The 25,047-nt window shown below is 43.8% G+C and overlaps 1 protein-coding gene across 1 annotated transcript in view; it reads left to right on the forward strand.

Moving 5' to 3' along the window:
- The window catches only part of ETNK1 (ethanolamine kinase 1), a 70,934-nt gene that overhangs the window by 24,596 nt on the left and 21,291 nt on the right, over positions 1-25,047 (forward strand). The window contains exons 2-4 of the mRNA XM_068277985.1: positions 11,684-11,943; positions 16,960-17,100; positions 20,136-20,278. Coding sequence (XP_068134086.1) covers positions 11,684-11,943; positions 16,960-17,100; positions 20,136-20,278 — 544 coding nt within the window. The remainder of the gene's footprint in view (positions 1-11,683; positions 11,944-16,959; positions 17,101-20,135; positions 20,279-25,047) is intronic.

Below are 25,047 nucleotides of genomic sequence, written 5' to 3' on the forward strand. Positions count from 1 at the left end.
GATTTTTATCAGGGCTGATTAGAAGCAGGCTGAGCAGGTAGGTGTTTTCTCTAATGTTCCCACTCATATATATGGTAAAATACATGAGGGTGCTTCATCTCTGGTTAACTTTTTAAAGGACACCCGAGGAAAAAAATAAACAAAGTTTTTTTTTTTTATTTTTATTTTATATTTAAATCTACTTTTTAAGTTTGTTTTTTTTTTTTTTACTGTTTTTTTATTGTTTTTGCTCATTGACACATTCATTGAAGTAAGCTAAAAATCTATGAATTATTGACCCCTTTTTTCTCTTTCCTGCTCTCAGAAGCCATATTCTACTAAGAAAGTGCTTTATAGTTGTTACTTCATATCAGTGAGGGTCACACTGTAGTCTCACCCAGTCCTGACTCAGACAGGAACTGCCACTTACATATCTAATGTTTACCTCTTTCAGGCAGAGAAAGAAAAAAGCAACACAGCATAGTTATTTGTGTGCTAGGCATTGTACATACACAAGTGTTGGTCGTATAGGTGGAAAATATATTTTCATGATCAAAGTAGTGTATGGCCAGCTTAACAGATAATCGCACCTTTGCTGGTTAGGCCCAGAAAAGCTAGCATGTCATAATTACATTTCACAGCCAACTTCCTAAGCCTTCTGCATTGACCGCAGAATACTGATGATCCCTAGACTTGGACTGGTTGCATTCTGAAGGCCGCTCATTTGTCCACCTTGGCCCCTGTAGGGCAATACTTTGCATGGAATGTTAAAGGCAGACCTTCTACCCCACAGGAAATGGCCCTGATTTGTGAACAATGGTTGAAAGCTGACCTGAGTTCTCAATGTTTCCTTACATGGCAGAAAAGTTGTGTAATCTGTTACTGTTAATAAATAGCTTCTGGCGTACTTCCCCAGTTCTGTGGTTATCAAGCATCCTTTTCATACAGCTTGATATTCTCTCATATGAGCTTGAAAGGAGCTGGATTGAATTCCTCCCCAGACTTTTTCTGTCTCTCTCCTTTCCCTGCTGCAAGCTGCACACGTATAAAGCAGAATGAAGAAGGTTTTAACTAGCTATGCCGAGATCAGCTAGGTGATGCACCCTGTAGATAGAGAAAGAAACAGAGGGAAGAGGGATCGCTTAGTAAAACTGACTACAGCCTTGAAAAGTCCCTATATTCATCATCCTTTGCCTTCACTGACAAGTGATCAGGGTGTTTGTAGCACGGTTGTGGAGCCTGTACAAAAATCTTCTGACTCCTCAGTTTATGAAACCACCAACTTCGACTCCATGTACCCAAAATTGTTCCGACTCCTCGACTTGCCTGTTGCTCCTGCAAAGTGGCTGATCTGCAGTGCTTTATTTGTAGAGTTGGACTTTTTGACAGATCACTTTGCACCACCAACTTTCTTGCACACTTTATAGGAAGGGTTTTGGTTGTTTTAACCATTGGGAGTGCAAGGCGGCTGTAATTGTTCTGGTATGCGAAAGCCTTGAGTCTTGTTGGAGGATGCTGGAATGTTGGCTGTGTAAGCTGTAATACAGCATAAAATGTCCACTTCTGCATACTGTGTCCCGTCAAATATTTATTTGTATCTGAATGTGGAATGCTGCTCTTGATGCTGGGTGTGTCCCCGTACAGAGCAGTGTAAGGCCCTCTGTTCTCTGTAGGACTGATGTTACGTGGGTGGCTACTGTTCCCCATCATTTGGAACGTGCTTGGAATTTTTATGGCCCCAGGTATTTGCAGTGTAAATATAAACACATTGACAAGTGCTTTCTGCAGTATGTAATTGTGCATTTACAAATGGAACAGGAAAGAATATTCTGTGCAGACCCTTTGCAAATGAGAGCAATACAGATAAGCGTGACAAATCCGATTGCAGTCACTTTGCAAGCTCATCACGCTGTGCTAAGAATATATGCTGCAAATCACAAGAGAAGGCACAGATCGCGGCACCTAAAGTGAGGACAGCGGAGTTTTCAGCATTTTATAAACACATTGCAGTGTTCTCCCCGCAAAAGTTTTCCAGCCGGACGGCATGAAAAAGTAGCCGAGTGGTGCGAGATGAGAGAATGCAGGGCCGGTGCTTCTGTGAGCAGCTTTGATTACAGCATAGGAGGAGGTGAGCCGATGACAGCCGGGTGCTCACCAAAACTAGCCGGGTGCAGCACCCAGCTAAAAGAGCCTGGGGAGAACACTGCATTGCTTTTTAACCCTTGGGCTGCTGGCTATTTTTGTTAAAAAGCTACACCCCAGTACCATCTATGTTTGAATTGTGTTTTACTAAATGACAACTATCGCGAAAGGTTGCAGAATTAAAAATACATACATGTATATTTACATCATTACATGCACTATAAATTAATTTTTTCCTGTCACGGTAGGTTTTGGACTAGTTCATCTTCTCATGGGTGATCTTGGGTATTTATTTACATAAGCATTTACTGAATGGCAGTTGCTCATTCCAAATGCTAAAATAGTTTGCAAACGAGTAGGGGGCCTGGCCAGCCTCCTTGTATAGAACATTTTTTAGGAAGTGCTTATGTAAAGCATACAGGCAATGTTGAGAATCCCCTGTGAGGAGATGGACTAGTCCATGATCTGTCCACATTTTACGACCTACTGTGACAGCAACATATCAGAAAAGTAATTCATAGCGCATTTTACTCTGGGAGAAATGTGCATTTTTTTTTCCTGATAGTTGTCTTTTAAATGTCTTGCCCAAATAAACATGTAGCAAAGTCCACATTAGTCAGTAGGGAGGTCATTGAGGTGCAAATAGATTGATTGAGAATTATGCTGGTTATCATGATACACCATTATGTTAATTATGAAAATCTATTGTAAAATGCGTTAATCAACTTTGCTATGAAAGCATTTCATTTGTCCATTTTCAAGCTGTTAGCAGCTTTTAACATTGCTGCTCATTGTGGAGAAAATATTTGGGCTCAGGGTTAGGAGACTGGTATCTTTAGTGTTGGTGTGGGGGTGGTCCTCAGTGGTTAAGGTTAAGCCCCACGGTGTGGGGAGGGTTAGGCATCGGTAGGGGGAGGGTTTTGTGTGAGAGTAGGGTTAGGTTAGGTCATGTTAAAATATCGGTAAACATTACCAATATTTATTTTTTATTGTTAAGTACTAGATTACCAGTCATTTCACCAATATTCCACTAGCAGCTATTTTTGGTGCCTTTTTTTACATTTATGCCCTAGCAGTTCCTGCAAAAGAAAGAGATCGGCAACATCATTTGGCCACTCACTGGACATATTTTAGCTCCCCTGTTCCGAGTTTGAGCATGTAAACGCAGATCAGTTCCAGACTACATTTCCCAGCATTCCCCCATTTCAGTTGAAAATTGGCAGCTGTATTTAAAGAGAAACTCCGACCAAGAATAGAACTTTATCCCAATCAGTAGCTGATACCCACTTTTACATGAAAAATATAATGATTTTCACAAACAGACCATCAGGGGGCGCTGTATGACTGATTTTGTGCTGAAACCCCTCCCACAAGAGGCTCTGGTACGCAAACTGCCACAATGTAACAATGACACACACAGGAAATGGCTGTTTATAGCTGTCTGTTAAAGCCAGAACAGCTACATAATCTGCCCACAGTAACAATGTCACCATGTAATACATGTCAGAATGTGAATCTGGGAGAGGAAAGATTTTACAATGAGCAAACTCTGACTAAATCATGTATACATAATTATTGTAAAAATTAAGCACCTTTTTATATTAAATTATTTTCACTGGAGTTCCTCTTTAAGTACATACTTGTAGTTGTTGAACAATTGTAAGACCCTAATCTGCTTACAGGAAACTTCTCAGGGAGTAGTGGATGTAGCTCTGTGTACACAGGTGCATAGCTCCAGGCAAGCACACCTTCATAGTAGAGTTTTGAACTTGAAAGTTCAGTTCCAAAGGTAATACTTAACCCTAATTAACATGATTGCTTTAAGAATTTACGTTGGCTAATTTTGGGTTTAGCTGGACCTTTAAATTATAACTGAGGTTAAGTGAACTTTAAAACACTTGCATTAAGTTAGAAAAGTTAAGATCTATGGCTCCCTTTCATGTATAGAATATTGGCTTCAAAGCAGCTTCAGAAACTCGGTGTGTAGAAATATTTTAACCACTTGCGTACTTGGTGTCTGGCCCCTTAAGGACCAGAGCCCTTTTTTCTTTAAAACTAGCTGTGATTGGCTCACAGTCATGGCGGTCTGCTGTCTTTATGACAGCCGAGTGATCGGGCTGAAGCAACTTCACGAATGGCAAGGGTGACAAGACCGTGCAGCGTGAGTAGCTGAAATCTACACCCTAGCGGCTCCCAAACTGGGTAGAGTTCAACTACTGCGGTTCTGAATTGGTTAATGTGCATGATTCTCATACAGTATATAAGCTTGACTAATTAAATGATCTTCCCTTTTTTTTTATTTGGTTTTTATGTCAGACACAAATAGTCACATGCTTACAAATCAGGACTATGGAGTTGGAATAATTTTGGGTACTCTGAGTCGGTGGTTTTAACCACCCTGGCGTTCTGATTAAATCGCCAGGGTGGCTGCGGGAGGGTTTTTTTTAAATAAAAAAAAAACTATTTCATGCAGCCAACTGAAAGTTGGCTGCATGAAAGCCCACTAGAGGGCGCTCCGGAGGCGATCTTCCGATCGCCTCCGGCGCCCAGAATAAACAAGGAAGGCCGCAATGAGCGGCCTTCCTTGTTTTGCTTATATCGTCGCCATAGCGACGAGCGGAGTGACGTCATCAACGTCAGCCGACGTCCTGACGTCAGCCGCCTCCGATCCAGCCCTTAGCGCTGGCCGGAACTTTTTGTTCCGGCTACGCTGGGCTCAGGCGGCTGGGGGGACCCTCTTTCGCCGCTGCTCGCGGCGAATCGCCGCAGAGCGGCGGCGATCAGGCAGCACACGCGGCTGGCAAAGTGCCGGCTGCGTGTGCTGCTTTTTATTTCATTCAAATCGGCCCAGCAGGGCCTGAGCGGCAGCCGCTGGCGGTGTTGGACGAGCTGAGCTCGTCCAGACCGCTCAGCTGGTTAATAAACTGAGGAGTCGGAGTTGGATGATTTCTGAACCAAATCCATAGCCTTTGTAAAAAATTTAGACGAAGGAATCGAGGAGTCTGAGTAATTTTGGGTACCTGGAGTCAGTCGGTGGTTTTATAAACTGAGGAGTTGGAGTCGTATGATTTTTGAACCAGCTCTGCAGCTTGTTACAAACGATTCCAGTTACAGAGTTTCAGCGATACAAAGTTGTTCACTTACAATCTCCTGGAACGGAACTGGTTTGTAAGTAGGGGACCGCCTGTACTTGGCTTCCCATGCGTGCGATATTGGGAAGAGCGACACTGCAAATGGCACCCCCGGCCACTGCACCCCCCCCCCCCATGATATGCCCCCCTGTGCCCATGTATTAAATCTAACCTGCTGCTGCTTCCTTATTCGTGTCACACATGGCCACTGCACTGGCTGGCGTGCGTGTGATGTCAAACGCCACATGCTGTGCGTGGCAGCGTTGTGGGACGACGGTGAGGAAGAAGGAGCAGCTGGACATTCATGGCGGCTAGACAGGTGAGATTATAATGCACTGGCACCAGGGGCACATCAACATTTGGGGGACAGCGGCAGATGTGGCATCACGAGGCCAAATGCTGAGTGATTTCATGCTGAAATTGATTGGGAATTGGCCTGCGGTGTATGGAAAGCTGACAAATCTCTCTTAGTCAATCTGCCCATACATCGCTTGATGTCATGGGCCCCTAAAGAATGACATGTAAATACAACCATTGTCAAATCTATACATCCTGGTGACCGTAATACAGAAATGCACACTTCCTCTTAGACCACTTCTTTGTTTTTACAGATACCTGACCTGCTGTGCAGAATCACCACAGATTATCAATCTTTATACACATTTTAGCATGCATATGAGCTTTTATTATAAACTACGTGGCTCCCTCTAGATCAGGGGCCCCAAACGTTTTGGGTTGAGGGCCAGGTCAACATATTTCAGACTGCTGGGGTGCCGGAGTATACATGAAATGATGTCAAAGTTTTTGCGGGCCAGACAGTGAAGCATACCCAGGTGACAACCTGCAGTCCAATTGGACAGCAGTGTCACCTGATGTGGAATTTGATTGGGGACCAGCGAATTACTGCTTTCTGGCTTCCATGTGGATGGGTGGTGCCAGCACTGCTATTCTATATGTGGACCACAAATCTTTAAAGAGAACCCGAGGTGTGTTTAAAGAATGTTATCTGCATACAGAGGCTGGATCTGCCTATACAGCCCAGCCTCTGTTGCTATCCCAAACCCCACTAAGGTCCCCCTGCACTCTGCAATCCCTCATAAATCACAGCCATGCTGTGAGGCTATGTTTACATCTGTAGTGTCAGTCTCAGCTGCTCCCCCGCCTCCTGCATAGCTCCAGTCCCTGCCCCCGTCCCTTCCCTCCAATCAGCAGGGAGGGAAGAGATGCAGGCGGGGACTGGAATTCTGCAGGAGGCGGGGAGAGCAGCAGACTGACACTATAGAGATAAACACAGCCAGCTCTGACAAGCTGTTTGTCAGCAGCGAGGCTGTGATTTATGAGGGATTGCAGAGTGCAGGGGGACCTTAGTGGGGTTTAGGATAGCAACAGAGGCTGGGCTGTATAGGCAGATTCAGGCTCTGTATGCAGATAATATTCTTCAAACTCACCTCGGGTTCTCTTTAAAGATGTAGCTGACCGCATCTATAAGTAATACATTTTGTGTGTGGGGCGGGCCGGTAAAAAGCCTCAGGGAGCCACATTCGTCCCGCTGGCCTTAGTTTGAGGACCACTGCTCTATCTAGATAGTGATAAACTATAAAAGTGCGTCCTGTATTTCCCTCTGACTTGTCAGCTCTGTCTGAGGGATGTCCCCAGTCTAGTACAGCTCACATTGGGCACGATTTACAAAGCTTTTTCACCTATTTTCTGTCTTCACCTTATCTGTTACATTTTTAAGCTCCCAAAGAGCAAAAATATAATATATTTAAGGCAAGAAAAGTAATATTGAAATTAAGTTAATCAAGAACAACTTACTTTGAGCGATTATTTTGCTTGTAAATGTGCTGAGAGGTTATTTTTATCACTTGATAAATAAGTCATTTATGAGAAATGTTGTGAATAGAGCCCATTGTCTTCAGCAGAAGTGGTTGGCTGCTCCATGTGGAGAAGTAAAGCTTGATACTTACCTTCAATTTTGATTGGCCAGTTTTACCATCTTCATGTAGTATGAGGACCAACAGATGTGAACACTTTGAACAAATTGTCTATGTAAACTCTCATACTACATGAATGTGGTAAGGTTGGTCAGTGATTAGCCAATCATAATCACAGGTTTGAACCAGGCTTATCCTATCTCTTAAGGTGGCCACACACCATACAATTTTTTAAATATCCAATTTTTCTAACTGATTGTAACATTTCAAAAATATGACCAATGTACCACACACATATGTTCAATTTTTCCCCAGTTATGATAAAGCTGATTGGAAACTCTGAGAAAATTGCTAGGGTGTGTATATTAATAAATTGACAATCTAACACACACCATACAATCTTTAAAAAAATTGAAGAGAAATATCAGGCATTCCGGATCGATATCAATAAAAAAAGGAAAAAAACGGGAAATCCGATCGGATTTTTCAGTCGAATGAAAGGAAAGCTTTCGATTTTTTTTTTCCTAGAAGATACGATCATTTTTATCGAATTGCTGTAAAATTGGATCATTTTATTGTATTGTGTGTGTGTGGCCACCTTAACTACCCTTCAGGAAGAACTATTTTTATCACAACTTCTTGTTCTGAACATGACTAAAATCTTACTATGGGTTGATTGACTAGGATTGGTGAACAACAGACTGTAGACTGAAGTGAGAGGGATATGGAGGGATATTTATTTCAATTAAAACCATGCACATTGCCTGACACCCTGCTAAACTTTCATACATCAGTAGTGTCTGAATCGATTACCTGAAACAAGCATGCTGCAAATCCTGTCAAATTTCAGTCACGCATCTGATCTGCATGCATGTTCAGGGTCTCTGGCTAAAAGTATTAGAGGAAGAGGTGTAGCAAGATAGCCAGGCAATTTGCATTGGTTTAAAGAGGCCCTCCAGGTGAAAATAATGTAATAAAAAAGTGCTTAATTTTTACAATTATGTATAAATGATTTATTCAGTGTTTGCCAGTTGTTAAATCTTTCCTCTCCCTGATTTACATTCTCCCATTTATCACATGGTGACATTTTTACTACTGGCAGGTGATATCAGTGGAAGGAGATGCTGCTTGCTTTTTCGGCAGTTGTAAACAGCTGTTATTTCCCACAATGCAACAAGCCTCCCACAGTGTGATGTCAGAACCATTGTCCTGACATCACACTGTGGGAAGGGTTTCACCACAATATCAGCCATACAGAGCACCCTGATGATCCGTTTGTGAAAAGGAATAGATTTCTCATGGGAAAAGGGGTATCAGCTACTGTGTGGGATGAAGTTCAATTCTTGGTTATGGTTTTTCTTTAACAGTAATAAATATGGCAGCCTCCATATCCCTTTCACATCAGGTGTCCTTTAAATCATGCAGATTTTTTTTTAAGGGTTAGGTTGAAAAATGTGCGCCTTTGCTAGCTGATGTCACATAACTTTTTTTTTTTTTTTTTTTTTCAGGGCCCATTTCCACTATTCTCGTACCTGAAAAAAATATATTCGTTTTCGCTTTTTTTTTTTTTTATTTTGCAGAAATTAACATACTGTGACTTCCTGTCTCTTGGGTTTAGTACTTTAGGTGTCCCATATCCTACAGGCATTCACGCTCCTGCACCTTCACAACTAGAGCCTCAATACTGTACTCCATGCTTGCAAACATCTTGTGCTTGAATAATAAGAAACAGGCATAGTAATTTAAAGAAAAAAAAAACTTTTTCAGCGAAAGCGCTTGCTAGCGAATTTTCTATTAAGTACAGTGCATGCAATTCGCACTTCCCGCATGCGGCATGCAGAAAATTGTGACAGAGCCATCCAATTTCTTTGGGGAAACAGCCACATTAAAAGTCATTGCTATGAAAATTTGCGTGCGGCTAATGCACGCAAGTGCGCCATAATGGAAACGAGCCCTTAAAGTGAACCAGAGATGAAGCACCCTTATGTATTTTACCTTATACAATATATAAGTGGGAGCATTAGAGAAAACACAGAGAGCTGTGTGATGAGATAGGATGAGCTGCTGGTGTCTACTAATGTAAGGGCATATTGAAAAACATTTTTTTTTATTCTATATTATATTTGCTAGTCAAAAGGTTTTTAGAAACAGCGATTTCATTTTGCACACAGCCCACTAAATAATATGCTTTTCTGAAGAACTGTGTTTTACATGGAGTTTTAGTAAAAAAAAAAAACCCACAAAAAATGGCACATCAGAGCGAAAAAATATCAGGTATAGTATTTATTTTGTCAAATCTATCGGGGAATATGTTTATTTTGTGCCAAAGTGTTCATCTCTGGTTTCCTTTAAAGGAATACTTGTCAGCAAAATAAAATGACTTCTACTCACCCGGGGCTCTCCTCAGCCCCCTGCAGCTGAATTGTGCCCTCGCCGTGTCCCTCCGATGCGCCCGGACTCGCCGGCGGGCACTTCCGGTTCGGCCGTCACCGGCCGACAGGCTGGGAACGCGGCTGATTAGCCGCTTTCCCGGCCGCAATAGCGCAATCTATAATGCTATTGCGGCCGGGGACGCGGATAATCAGCCGCATTCCCAGCCTGTCGGCCGGTGACGGGCAAACCGGAAGTGCCCGCCGGCGAGTCCAGGGGCATCGGAGGGACACGGCGAGGGCACCGTTCAGCTGCAGGGGGCGGAGGAGAACCCCGGGTGAGTAGAAGTCATTTTTTTTTTGCTGACTTGTATTCCTTTCAATGCTTGATCCAGGGTTACTTCCTGGACCATAAACTATCATTGTCACTGGCTGCATTGTTTTCAGATTCACTCTGTGATTTCTGCTTTTTAGTTTGATCAGCTGTTATGCAATTTTTTTTGTCCACAAGTGAGTGTCTGTCTGTCTTTGTGAGTTGTCTTTTTTACTCTGTATTTCCCCTTATATTAGCGACTTCCTGTATTGTTTTGTTTTTTTTCACCACAAATGTATGGGCGTTTTTTTGATGATTGACTAAGGACCTCAGCTTCTGTTTTTTTAAAGACTTTTGTTTTCTTTCAGTGTGTTTGGCACTTTTTAAATCAATAATATCAATTTAAATGTGCTGCTTGCAATATTCAGTAGTGCTTTCTCATGTTGCCGGATTGGTACTCTTTCACATACATTAGCTCTCATTTCCTGCCGTCTGTATTGTGGCCTAAACGCTGCAGCTTGTGCCTTCCCGTCCCGACCTGGGCAGGTTATATAACCTCGTCATTGTTGCCGGGGCTCGGTAGCTTGGTTTCCAGAGATTGGCACAGCATTTGATACGCCTCATGCTCTCCCCTGGGGTTCTGCATTGTATACTCAGAGGACTCTGTGTCCTGCCATTGGATCACGTGTTCAGACATCTAAGCCACTGGCACTGTGAGATCTCGGTGTCATCAGTACAGAGAGAGTTTTTACTCCAGTGGTGCCACACGCGGATCAGATAACTCAGAGCAGGGCCTGGTGCCTGTAGTGGGCGGTAATGCATTCCTGAGTACTCTGTGGGGGTATGAGATTCCTTTCTGGGATACTAGCATGCCTGTGTTTATACATGATACAGGGACTTCAGGTGGCCTCATTCACAACTGATATTTCTTGCTCTTTTGAAAAGAAGTTAAGTTTTGCAAACTAGCAGGTTGTGTTGCTCACTGAGCCAGAAGAGGAAGTGAAAGAACAGAAGCTGTGAAAACCGCTTACTAGAACTCTGGAGATGGAGTCATAGCTTTCCCTTCTCAGTTCAGAAATAGAAAAAAAATAAATAGAAATAGAACAGCTACATTACCACCCCAGTTCAAGGCAAATATTTACATTGAGGCCGGTTTCACACTGCCGACCTGCGGTTGTAGTCAGTCCGATTGGCTGCACCTCAACGCCAAAAAAAAGCTGATGGAGATTACGGTGGCAGTGCCAGGTAAGTGAGGCTCTCCAAGCAAAGCAAAAGAGAAACTACCTGCTCCCCTAGTTCATAAGTCCTGAATTGAGCCAATCCGCATGAACAGGATTTATCACTGGTGCTGAATGAAGTGTATCACTGGTGGTGATATCTTTAGTCCTGCCAGGTGTTCTGAATGGAATGTTCATTACACAGAGTTCTATGTACAAAGGGAGATGCTGCTTGCTTTGCAGTTAGAAGAAGCCATTTATTTCCCACAATGCAACAAGGTTCTCAGACTGTAAACCGTCAGGACCATGTTCCTGACATCACACTGTGGGAGGGGTTTCACCACAATATTAGCCGTACAGACCCCCTGATGATCTGTTTGAGAAAAGGAAAAGATTTCTCATGGGAAAGGGGTATCCGCTACTCTTTGGAATTAAGTTCAATCCATGGTTAAAGTTCCTCTTTAAAATGCTGTTTTCCTTGTCTTTCAATCGCACATCACTTTTTGTTGTAATCAGGCCCATATCTGTGTTTTGAGTTGAGAATGCATCATGGTCATTTTTTAGTCCTGTGTAGCTCAAACCCTCTATTGTCTCACAGGTGTTTACTGATGGGATTACCAACAAACTGATCGGTTGCTATGTGGATGACGCCATGGAAGACGTCGTCCTGGTGCGGATCTACGGCAATAAAACCGAGCTGCTGGTTGATCGTGGTGAAGAGCTGAAGTCTTTCCGAGTTCTGCAATCTCACGGCTGCGCACCAAAACTTTATTGCACCTTTAACAATGGACTGTGCTATGAGTTTATGCAGGGGGCCGCCTTAGACCCGGAACACGTGTGCAACCCCAGCATTTTCAGGTACAGCCGGACCTCTTGCTGCAGACAGTTCTCACTTTCACTTCTCTGTTGTTTTATTAGCTTTGATTTAAAAAAAAAATTGTATTGAATTGTTTTTAGATGGAGAATAGTGATGATCTTAATCTGTGAATTAGGATTACGCAAAATTTTGCGTATTTTTTGCGCAATTACGGCCTTACATAGTTACGGTTTGGACATGTAATTGATTTTGCGTAATCCACTTTCATATAATTACGCAAAATTTCTCATAATTTTGTGCCGAATTCAGCAGTTAATAGCAAAGCCCCATACATGCCATATCATCACTGAAATCGCTACGTATGTTAAGGGGAATATTGGGAATAAGGCAAAAAAAATAATTTTTCAAAAAAGATCTTGTAGTTTTTGAGATGATTGATTTTGAAAATGCAAAGGAAAAAGGGTTTTTAAACTTTCATTTTCTGAGTTTAAAAAACGTTTTACTTTACATTTTCAAAATCGACTATCTCAACAGCTACAAGGTCTTTTTTTTTAAAAAAATTTTTATTTTTTTTGACTTTTTTCCAATATTCCCCTTAAAGTGGTCTGAAAGTCAGCATTTCTACTTTGCTCTAAAAGATTCCTCACAGCTTTAAAGTACCATCCCAGATTTTTTTTTTTTTGTAGGAGAACATCACTGAAATGGTTAAAGAGAACCCGAGGTGTTAGTGGGGCACAGAGGCTGGTTGTGCACACTCACCAGCCTCTGTTGCCCCATGGTGTGCCCCCAGGACCCCCCTGCGCTCTGCTATCCCCCCAGCGCCGTGCTAGCGACACACAGCGTGTTGCCAGCATGCTGTTTACCTATGACTGTCTGTCAGCACCGCTCTACCGCCTCCTCTGTATCGGCGCTACCCGCCCGCGACCCTTCCCTCCCGCTGATTGGAGGGAAGGGACGCGGGCGGGTAGTGCCGATAAAGAGGAGGCGGGGGAGCGGCGCTGACAGACAGTCACAGGTAAACAGCCTGCTGGCGACACGCTGTGTGTCGCTAGCACGGCGCTGGGGATAGCAGAGCGCAGGGGGGTCCTGGGGGCACACCATAGGGCAACAGAGGCTGATGATAGTGTGCACAACCAGCCTCTGTGCCCCACTAACCTCATTAAATCCCACCTTGGGTTCTATTTAAACAAAGCACTTTGTCCTGCTATTCAGCTTCAAATCCGTATCCAAACGGGAGATAACAGTATCTTTGTTTGCATTCCAGTGTTATTACAATATGTGTAAACACAGTGTAACAGGTGAAAATGGGCTCTCTGTGAATCTCTCTGTGCTTCAAGCACACAGGCAGCTCAGAACAGCTAATTAGAAGATGTTAATATATAATAAAAAGCAGTTTGAATAAAATGCAATGGCAGCTTTCAGGGCAAGATGAACTACACTTTGGAAACGTGTAATTTGTATAGGACAATATTACTTTTGCACAAAAGCAAATATGATAACTGTATTAGTAATAAAAAGTAGAAAAACACATTTTTATTGAAAGTTATGTTGGAGTTTCAGACCACTTTAAAGTGAGCCTGAGATGGCTCATTAGCACTGATTTTATACTTACCTTGGGCTTCCTCCAGCCCCATAAGTACTGTGGCCTCCCTCGCTGTCTTCCTCGGCCCCTTCGTTAAAGAGGATCTGTAACATCAAAAGATCCCCTGGGGGGTACTCACCTCGGGTGGGGGAAGCCTCCGGATCCTAATGAGGCTTCCCACGCCGTCCTCCGTCCCTCAGGGGTCTCGCTGCAGCCCTCCGAGAATAATGACGTCAATATTTACCTTCCTGGCTCCTGCGCAGGCGCTCTGACTGCTGTCGGCTCCGAACTACACGGAAATACCCGATCGCCGTCGGGTCTGCTCTACTGCGCAGGCGCCAGAAACTTTCTGGCGCCTGCGCAGTAGAGCGGACCCGACTGAGATCGGGTATTTCCGTGTAGTTCGGAGCCGAGAGCAGCCACAGCGCCCCTGCTGGAGCCTGCAAAGGTAAATATTGAACTGACAGTCGGCTCTGTCGCCGGCTGTTCGGAGGGCTGCAGCGAGACCCCCGTGGGACAGAGGACAGCGTGGGAAGCCTCATTAGGATCCGGAGGCTTCCCCCACCCGAGGTGAGTACCCCCCAGGGGATCTTTTTGACGTTACAGAGTCTCTTTAAGCTGCATGCACGGCTCGGTCATGCTCTTGTCCCTTGGAGCGTTCTGCACTTGCACAGTATTACAGGTGCAGAAAGCTCCAGGGGACGGGAGCACGGCGGGGGTAGGGGGGCCTGCGTGACTGAGCTGCGCATGCTCAGAAGCCCTCGACTGGTGGCGACTGACTGGATTACCAAGAGTCATACTGCCCGAATGGAGGGGCTAAAGAGGACTGTGAAGGAAGCCACAGGGCTTATGGAGCTGGAGATAGCCCCGGGTAAGTATAAATTAGTGCTAGTGTACCATCTCTGGTACATTTTAACATATGTATACATTTTGGTGATGATCGCATGTGTGGGGACTTTGCTATTAACTGCTGAAGTCGGCACAAAATTGCACAAAATTTTGCACAATTATACAAAATTACTAATGGATTACGGTTACATGCGAAATTTATGAATTCTCCCCAAATTTTGCGTTATGAGTTTGCATCCTAATTTCAAAATTACGATTATGCTAAATTTGTGTTCATCGCTAATGGAGAATATCTTATTTTAGAGCTATGTGTTCATTTGCAAGATGCTGTAGTCACATAACTGCGGTCACTTATGAAATACAGGGACAGAAAAAAGCATGGATGTGTGCAAATTCAACAGAGCAACACTCATATCCTGTCCATCTGCTCAGTCCAGCAACGTGATGACACGCACGGCGTATGGAAAGCCATACTGAGGCCTTATGGAGCAGGACACTCCTGTGTAGCTGTTTGTTCCTGTTCATTTCCCTCCGCCGTGTGTGTGTTTAGCTCCTTCCTGAAGGTGACAGCGTTAAACCTTCCACGTAATTCATCTGCTGCTTACGCAGGCATATTAGCCTGTAAGAAGATTCTAGTGACTTGTAATGCCATAGTTTAGGATGGTTATGATCCACGCACAGCACAGGTATTGTAGCCCGGCTATAAATTCAATAATTGGAATCAGACCGTGATCACCTGATTATCTGCCGCGGCCCTTTCTGCCAATGTCCTAGTTCTTATTTCGGGAGCTATGCCAGTTAGCCTGTAGAAGAGGGTTTTTTTTCTTCTTTATCCTATCAGAAATGGCTATTTCACTTAAAGCAGTAGGATTAGCCATACGTTTTGATTTCAGTGACTGTTATATAGTAAATGAAGAGAATTCTGTTCCTGGTGGGAACCATGTCTTTTGCCCACAGTTTAGGCCAAATCCTGATGTCATTTTACTTTTTTTTTTTTTTTTTTTTTCCTATTCTCCTCCAATGCTGAGTCACCTCAGCCTTGCTTGTAAACACAAGTGAGCAGGGGATCGTGTTTCAGATGAGCAGCTAGGCAGGGAAATAAATGGAAGAGGAGGAATATATTATAGATAAAAAGAACCCCCAGCATGCAACTGTTTGGCACTGACTACTAAAAGGCCAGTGCTCCTAAGGTATGTGATAACTCCAAATCATAACATCAGAAAAAGTTTTAAATGCAGGATTAGCATCTTTATCACTTAATACACCCAGACCAGTTGCTGTTAAAATTTGATTTTTATGGGGACAATCCCGCTTTAAAGGAAACCTGTAATGTCAAAAAATAATAGATTCACTTTCCTGGGGCTTCTGCCAGCCCCCTGCAGCTGCTCTGTACCCACGCCGTTATTCAACGAACCTCTGCCGTGGCACAGTTTCGGTATGGCAACTTGCAAGTTGACGGCTACTGCACCTGCGCAGCCCTAGCCGTGTGCGTCCTTGTTCATGCTCCCGGCGATGGGAACATGAATGAGGATGCACACGGCCAGGGCTGCACAGACGCAGTGGTCAGCGACTGAAGAAAGCGAAACTGAACTGCGGCAGGGGACCGGAGGATCGTTGAGTGGCGGTGCGGGTACAAGATGGCTGCAGGGGGCTGGCGGAAGCCCCAGGTAAGTGAATCTCTCTCCTCCAGATCAGGTGTGTCTGAGATTGTCAGATCTGACCAGATTCACTGCATACTTGTTTCTGGTGTTATTCAGATATTACTGCAGCCAAATAGATCAGCAGGGATGCCAGGCAACTGGCATGGTTTAAAAGGTAACAAATATGGCAGCCTCAATATTCCTCTCGCTTCAGTTGTCCTTTAGGGCCCTTTTCCACTAGAGCGATTGCTGAATCGCAAAAGCAAATCGCTAGTGATTTTTTTAAATCGCTAGGATTATTACTTTATTATAGAAATCACGAGAAGTATTTTCCACTACAGTGATTCGATTTGGAAATCGGCATCGCTTTCTGGAGCGTTTTTTTTTTTTTTTTTTTTTTTTTACAATGATAATGCAATGCAAATGAAAATCGCAATCGCATAACAGAATTAATGAAAAATCGCAATCGCTGGCGTTTGTGATTGCTAGTGGAAAAGGGCCCTTAATGACATTACAGGAAGAAGGAATAACGATGTGACATGATGTGATCGACATATGTATGTAGTTCCAAGCACACAAATAACTACTGTATGCAACTATGCTGTGTTGTTGTTTGTGGTTTTTTTTTTTGTTTTTTTTTTTTTGTTTTTTTTTCCTTTTGAGTTAATCATCAGGAATGTAAGTGACAGTTTCTGTACACTTTTTTTTTTTTTCTGGCAGAAACTGGCTTCTGATAGCAGGAAAGAGATACAAAGGGGCAATAGTTGATAGGTCTTAGCTCTGCCAAACTTCAATGAATGTGTCATTGAGCAGAGACAATGAAACCGTAAAACTTTAGTATATTTTTTAAATATAAAATAAAATCGTGGGATATCTACAAAAGTAATTTTGAAGAGGATAGATACAATTGTTTATATCATCAGTTTAATTTCACCTCGGTAATGCGTTAAAATGTTCTCTTTTCCCTTTCCTGTTGAATCCTGTAGACTTATAGCAAGACGGCTTGCCAAAATCCATGCGATTCACGCTCACAACGGCTGGATCCCAAAATCCAACTTGTGGCTCAAAATGCGGAAGTACTTTGCTCTTATTCCTACAGAGTTTGAAGATCCAGTTGTCCATGAAAGGTAATGTGGTGATTTAGAATGCATTCAAGTTCTGCATTAGGGCCTAAACTCTGCAAGCTAGTGACGCATCTATCAGACTTGGCCCTGCACTGGGCAGCTGTGTGTGTGTGTGTGTGTGTGTGTGTGTGTGTGTGTGTGTGTGTGTGTGTGTGTGTGTGTGTGTGTGTGTGTGTGTGTGTGTGTGTGTGTGTGTGTGCGCGCGCGCTTTAAGGCTCCCTGCACACTGCAAATCCGTTTTCCGATTCCGATTCCGATTCCGTTTCCGATTTTCCTTGAATACATTCAACAGAAAAACGGATCAAAAAACGCAGCATGCAGTTAAGATTAAAAATCTGAATCGGAATCGGATGTAAAAACAGATTAAAAAGCGGAATCGGAATCTGAAATGCATGCAGTGTGCAAGAGGCCTTAGGCCTCTTTCACAGTGGGACGTTGCGTTTGATGCGACGTTAAAGTCGCACAACGTGCCCCTAACGCATCGCATGTAGGTTATGCAATTGGACGTTATTTTGCACTGCGTTATGTGTCTCTTGGTGTGCCGTTTTCATCGCATAGTAATGTAACGAAAACAGCGCATGCGTACATTTAAAAAAAAAACATGTTACTGAGCATGTGCGACACACATAACGCAGCAAATGTATTGCTAAACGCACAGCATGCAGCACTTTCTAAATATTGGTGCACGTTACACACAACACAACGTGTGCACTGTGAATGTCGCACAGACTTTGTATTGCTGTGCGTTAGTCTGCGTTATAATTTTTTATAATGTGCGACTTTAACATCCCACTGTGAAAGAAGCCTTAAAGTGTACCTGAGGTGAATCTCGGATCAAAAGTCTAATCCTTTTTTTATGAGATTGTAAACAATACAGATGCACCTTGTGCTTCCTTACAGTCCGCTAACAACCGTCCACACAATAATAATTAGTAATTCATAAAAGTCCGTTCTTCTAATCTTCAGCTCCAATGCACCTCAGAGAAAACAAATAAGAGTTCATCGCATAGATTGCACGGTCTGCTGGGGATCCTCCACCTTCTATTTCCCTGGGTGACTTTACAGGATCACCTCCTTTCTGTGCACCACCACCACTAGGGACTGCTCTCACCTTTTGCTATGGCTGCCCCCGCCCACAGACAGCTCACCAAGCATAAACACTCCAAATATACAGACTCTTCGACGACTCCCACTTTGCAATATCCTCATTTAATTTAAACAGTCTATGTATTTGTTTTTTATTTTATTCTATACATCGGAGGATCAGTTATGACAAACTAGATATAAAGACATAGATGATACAGAATGAGCAGAAGTCATCAAAAGCCATCAGTTATATTGAAGACCACTTTCCATCACTTCCTGCTCCGTGGACCATTGTGAAGCTCTGTGGCTGTAGTAGGAAACTAGTAATCACAGAGCCAGGAAATGAGGGACTGTGGCTTCAAATTCTTCCCCACACTGCAAAATATATTCCTGAGGATTCCTTCACTGAAGAAACGAGGGGAATTCCCACAGAGGGGATACAGGACACTGCCCAGACCTAAACCTCCCTGGGCTCACAGATTGTTTGCCTGGCAGCTGTGCTGATCTGTTGGTTGGAGTCTTGTTTGATTTACACACCTGGCACAAGCACGTGGCTGGATGAGTCAGAGGGGTTGATTCATTAGGGCTGGATGGCATGAAAATGTGTGTGTACACAGAGAGAGAGCTTTATTTGATCAGCTCAGCCTATCCTGTGTTTTATTGAAAATGCCAGAGATGCTACACAAGTGCAGTAGCGCAAACTATAATTCACTAACTTTTCAAAAATTCTCACTGTTGTCTGATATAAACCAGGTGAGTGCATTGTGATTTTGCCATGGAATACGTTTTAAAGATCACCTATGTTGTCCTGTTTTCTCTTTTCCCCGACAGCCTTAGTAAATCAATCCTAGAGTGGGTGGGAACACTGATACTCATACTTTTTTTTCTAGGCCAGGGACTCAAAGGATATTTTAGGTAGAAGACCCAGCACAGCAGGCATGCAAATAACTTTTTAAAGTGGGATTAAACTAACTAAACTTTCATTTAAGTACCTACGTTTTATGTGCATACAAGAACATTTTTAAGCATTCCCTGTGTGTAAAATGTTTTTGCTTTCAATATAGAGAGGTGTATGAGTGTGTACGGCTCTGCTAACAGCAAATGTAATCCTTGCTCGCCAGGATAAGCTCACTTCCTGGTCTCTTCACTCTGCTTCCCCTTCCCTCCTCTGCTGAATTTTCTCCACCATTGCTAGGGCAACATGTCTATTCAGCAGAGGGGGGCAGAGTGAAGAGACCAGGTGGAAAGCTGCCATCTGTAAACATTTTTACACACAGGGAATGCTTTCAAATAGTCTTTTATATACCTAAGAGCAGCTCCATTTTTACCTTAAAGTATTTAATTTCACTTTAAAGGAATCCAAGAATGGCACATTACTCATGATATCCTTTAGGGCCCTTCTACACTTACCATGTCGGGATACTCTCCCTGTGGTAGCTTGTCGCAGTGTCCATTAAAGCCTATAAATGCCATACTGCCCATGGTGCGATGCAATGGGGAAGTGCTTCGGCACAACAGAAGTAAATGCGAACCTGCAGTGTGTTGCCATGCGACTCCCAAGAGTGCACCAGAAGTTGCAGCTTTGTTCTTTTTTTTTTTTTTTTTTTTTTGCTGTTGTTGCATTGGGCCTATTTAAAGCAGTACGACTTTTCAGCTGCGGTGAAAAATAGGATGGTTTTGAAGCTACTGGAAAGGATAGTACTGAATCTCTACTTATAAGGTGATAATTGATAAGATTGAAGATGCAGGAGAGGAGCAGAGTACTGTCTCTATTTTGTTTGCACAGCAGTTATTTAATTACAAGACAATCTTCACAATTACTTTTCTTCACTGCAACCCTAATCTTATAATTTAGTACCACTTAAGACAAAAATGCAAAATCTATTAAAATGTGCATCTCTAGAAAATTACTACTTTTTATTTTTTTTAATCACACTTCCTGACTTTGTCAGATTTGTACGCGAAGTGCCGAACCAACAGGTTCTCCAGCAGGAAATGGCGTGGATGAAGGAATCTCTCTCCAGCCTGGGTTCCCCTGTGGTGCTTTGTCACAACGACCTGCTCTGCAAGAACATCATCTACAATGAAAAGAGAGGTAGGTACTGGTAAACAGTAAGTACCATTTACCATTTCCTTCTGGACATCAGTAGCAGTTACCTTTGTAGATACAACTTGTCTGCAAAACCCTTTCTGTTGCCTCTTACTTTTCTTTCCTTTGGTAAGTAGGAAACATTCCTGCTGTGAATAGGGCTATTTTTGTTTTTTTCCTGTAAAGATTTTCCTGACATTATGGAGTTAGTGGTTGCTGATTTCTCTATTATGTCTCTTGTAACTTCATGACACTTCTGCATAACTTTTTCCTTTCCCCTTTGTGGTGCTTGTAGCTCTGTGTGTACACTTACGGAACAGTTTTGTGGTCTTAGCCGCTCACTAATGACCAGTATGAATTAGTGATTGGTTCAGGCCATGATTGTTTTCCTCCTGTATCTCTAGGTAAATAGATTGTCACATGGGTTAGCTTGCTGTCAAGCAAATCAGAACATTTCTAATCAAGCAAGGCTGTCTGACTTCTGGTACTAGGTTGATGGCCTTCTACACTGGTCAGTCTTGCTGAATTCTCCTTGTACAAGTGACCCCCGTGACACTGCTGTGTCCCACACACTGCAGGTTCTGTTTTCAGATTGACCATCACCACAAATCTAAACTGAGTCTTTCAGCGCCTTGAAGGGTAGCATATGTACTGGGGCTACTTGCTATGTTTTCTCGCACTTTCTTCTCTCTTTAACTGATAGGCTGGTATGCTGGGCTCTCCACTTTCTAGCAGACAGAATACAGACTTGTCAGGGGTTACATCTGGCATTATGTACACTGTAAACCATCAGAATTTGGTATTCACCAATGAGTTCAGTGACCATGTAAGGTAAAGGGGACACAAACTGAGTGCATACATATATGGATCAGTGAACGCTGAGGTGAATACTAATCTCTTTAATAATTGAAGGTACAACTCCACCTTACTTTTGAAATGGTAAATGGTTCCTGAAGTTAATTTACTTACATCTGTACAGGCTTTTTGAAGTATCCATTGTGTCTTACCCCTTATGTCACATACAACAATCCTTAAAGGGACACTTAAGTAAAAAAAAAAAGAAAAAAAAGAAATGAGTTTTACTCACCTAGGGCTTCCAATACCCCACTGCAGCTGTCCGGTGCCCTCGCCGTCTCCCTCCGATCCTCCTGGCCCCGCCGGCAGCCACTTCCTGTTTCGGTGACAGGAGCTGACAGGCTGGGGACCCGAGTGATTCTTCGCGTTCCTGGCCACAATAGCGCCATCTATGCTGCTATAGCATATATCATATACCATATAGCAGCATAGAGGGTGCTAATGTGTCTGGGAACGCGAAGAATCACTCGCGTCCCCAGCCTGTCAGCTCCTGTCACCGAAACAGGAAGTGGCTGCCGGCGGGGCCAGGAGGATCGGAGGGAGACGGCGAGGGCACCGGACAGCTGCAGTGGGGTATTGGAAGTCCTAGGTGAGTAAAACTCATTTTTTTTGTTTGACTTAAAGGGAAGGTTCAGGGAGGGTGCCTAAAAAATAAAAATCAATTTCCACTTACCTGGGGCTTCCTCCAGCCCGTGGCAGGCAGGAGGTGCCCTCGCCGCCGCTCCGCAGGCTCCCGGTGGCCGACCCGACCTGGCCAGGCCGGCTGCCAGGTCGGGCTCTTCTGCGCTCCAAGACCCGGCACTTCTGCGTCCCACGCCGGCGCGCTGACGTCATCGGACGTCCGACGCGCTGTACTGCGCAGGCGCAGAACTACTGCGCCTGCGCAGTACAGCCCGGCGAACGTCCGATGACGTCAGCGCGCCGGCGTGGGACGCAGAAGTGCCGGGCCTTGGAGCGCAGAAGAGCCCGACCTGGCAGCCGGCCTGGCCAGGTCGGGTCGGCCACCGGAGACCACCGGGAGCCTGCGGAGCGGCGGCGAGGGCACCTCCTGCCTGCCACGGGCTGGAGGAAGCCCCAGGTAAGTGGAAATTTGATTTTTATTTTTTAGGCACCCTCCCTGAACCTTCCCTTTAATTGTCCCTTTAAAGAGACTCTGGAGTGACTTTTAAAACAGCTTTTTACCTTATATTCTACATGGGCATGTTTGCCCCTGCTAAAACGCCGTTCTCCCACGGCAGAACGAGGGGTCTTTACCCCCCAAACCCCCCCTCCCTGCAAAATCCATGACCAACTTGGTTGTAGATTTTGCTGCTCCTGGGGGCAGAGCTTTCGGCTGTAGCTCTGCCTCCATGTGCGTCTATCAGCGGCGGATCTCCGCCTCTTCCCCGCCCCTCAGTGAAGGAAAACTGAGAGGGGCAGGGAGAGGCGGCGATCAGAGCTGGTAGACGCGCTAAGAGGCAGGGCTCCGGCCGTTATCCCTGCCTCAAGAAGGAAGCGATCCCCAGGCACTTCGGAGGGGATTTGGGGGGTAAAGACCCCCTCATCCTGCCGAGGGCGAGCGGCGGTTTAGTAGGGGCAAACATGCCCATGTAGAATATAAGGTAAAAAGCGGTTTTAAAAGTCGCTTCAGAGTCTCTTTAATGAAAGAGAAAATCTGGGAGATCATGAAGTAAAAAATGTAGATACTTACCTTAGGAGATCCTACTAGAGGCTTCCCTCGTCCCTCTCCGTCCTTTTGTTGCAGCGTTGGGACACCTGAAGTTCCACAGAGCTAGTCTGCACTGTGCAAGCTGATAAAGCCACCGCTTGTAGTTGACTGAGAAAAACAAACAAGCCCGTTTGTTTCCATGCTAGTGTGCAGGCGCAAGCTGCCTGTGCAGCACCGATGAACTGTGTCGAGCTTGCCGGGGTCTCGGCACTGGAACAGGGAAGAGCAGGGTGATGGGGGAAGCCTCTGGAGGATCCAAAGGCCTTCATCTCCTGAGGCAAGTACCCAAATTTGGAATTTTTTTTTTTTTTATACCTTCAAATATACTTTACGATGCATATGTACACATACTTAAAAGATTTAAATTCCTCAGTTAAATGCACTATTAATGTCTTTTCTTCTATGTTGCTGTCACTTACAGTAGGCAGAAAAAGCTGATGGGTTTTGGACTAGACCATCTGCTCACAGGGATTCCCAATAGGTCCTTTAGTTCAATAGGTCCTTTAGTTCTTTACAAATATTCTGTTAATAAAAAGGACTAAAAAGTAAAATACACATAGACCTCAATTCACTAAGCAGCTTAGACTAGTCTACTGATGGTTTTTAGTCTACTGATGGTTTGGTCAGTTGCATCAAAGGGGAATTCCCTATTACCAAATGTTTTAGGCCTGGTCTAATCCATTTGGCAATTGGGTGGGTAAAGCAGGGGAAATGATCAAAAGATGCAATTCACAAACAGGTAGCTATGACAGACCTCCTCCTTTGATGAGCTCTCCACTGCATGCAACTAGACTCCTGCATAATTAATTCAAAAGGTTCCATTCTCACATCTAAAATACCTCACAGAATTACTTTACCAACAAGAAATCAGCTGGTCTGAACTCTGTCAGAAAAAGTGGGCGTGGTTACTCCTTGTTTGCCTTTGTGAATTGTGTAATTATTGAATGTTATGCTGGGCATACACTGTTACATCCGGCGGCTCGATTAGCCGCCGGATCAATTCCCGCTCGTCCTCGCAGGCGCTTCCTTATCTTCCGCTCGATTTCAGCGATTGTCCGCCCATGGGTATCGAGCGGGGAATCGATCCGCGCGGTGATCGGACCTGTCGGAAATTATCAATTGAGCCAACAGCGGCTCGATTGATGAGAAGAAACGCACCGTGTATCCCCAGCATTAGACCAGGTCTAAAAACAGGTCTAAAACATTACACCAAACCATCAGTAGACTAAAAACCATCTGTAGACTAGTTCAGTTCAAGCCTGAATAGTCTTGAAAAGTCTACATTGTTGCTATAATCCTGTATTGGAAGACTTTTTATATTACAAGGAGCTCCTTACAGAGACCTTTTATGGAATCCCTTTGTAATTGTGTCAATAAATATTTTTGATATTTTTTGTACAGCAAGACCTTGCAAGACTGTGTATTTTCACCTTTTAGTCCTTTTTACCAACATAGTTTACTATTGGGTGAAGTGGATCACCTTAAAAAGGAACAAAAGGTTTTTCTCTTTTTCCTATACATGTGAAAAAAGTGTACTCCCAATTATACTATTACCGTTCTTTACAAACATGACAGGCTTTCTGCTTGCTTGCACACTATTTTGGCGCTTGGACTGAGTAAGTGCTTTTAAAAATAAAGAAAACTTTGAAAATCCCCCATAAGGCGATGGAATAGTCCAAAACTTTTTAGATTTCTACAACCTATTGAAAGTGACAGTGACATGGGGGGGGGGGGGACTTTTAGGCCTGGTGCACACCAGAGGAGTTTTTCTGAGCGTTTTGAGTTTTTAAATCTGCTGCTAATGTTATCCTATGTGTCTGTGCACACTGGAGCAATGAGGTTTTGTAAAAAACCTCATAGCATTACATTGAGAAAAACAAAAGTTTGCTTTCCTAAAACAGAAAGAATTTGCGATAATTCCGGTTGGAGTGAGCTTGAGATGTCTCCCAGAGCAACACTGCTGAATATATGCAAATTAACCATTGTACCCTTAGAAGCTAAACACACCTCCAGAACCACTGGAATGCAATGATGTGTCAGCTTGTTAATTTGTACAGAGCCATAATAATCCAACATGCATACAGACTGTTTCAAAAGCTCTTCCCAATGTAATGCTATGGGTTTTTTTTTACAAAACCTCACTGCTCCAGTGTGCACAGACACATAGGATAACATCAGCAGCAGATTTAAAAACTCAAACGCTCAGAAAAAC

The sequence above is a fragment of the Hyperolius riggenbachi genome, chromosome 3 (assembly GCF_040937935.1).
Source record: "Hyperolius riggenbachi isolate aHypRig1 chromosome 3, aHypRig1.pri, whole genome shotgun sequence".
Classification (NCBI taxonomy): domain Eukaryota; kingdom Metazoa; phylum Chordata; class Amphibia; order Anura; family Hyperoliidae; genus Hyperolius; species Hyperolius riggenbachi.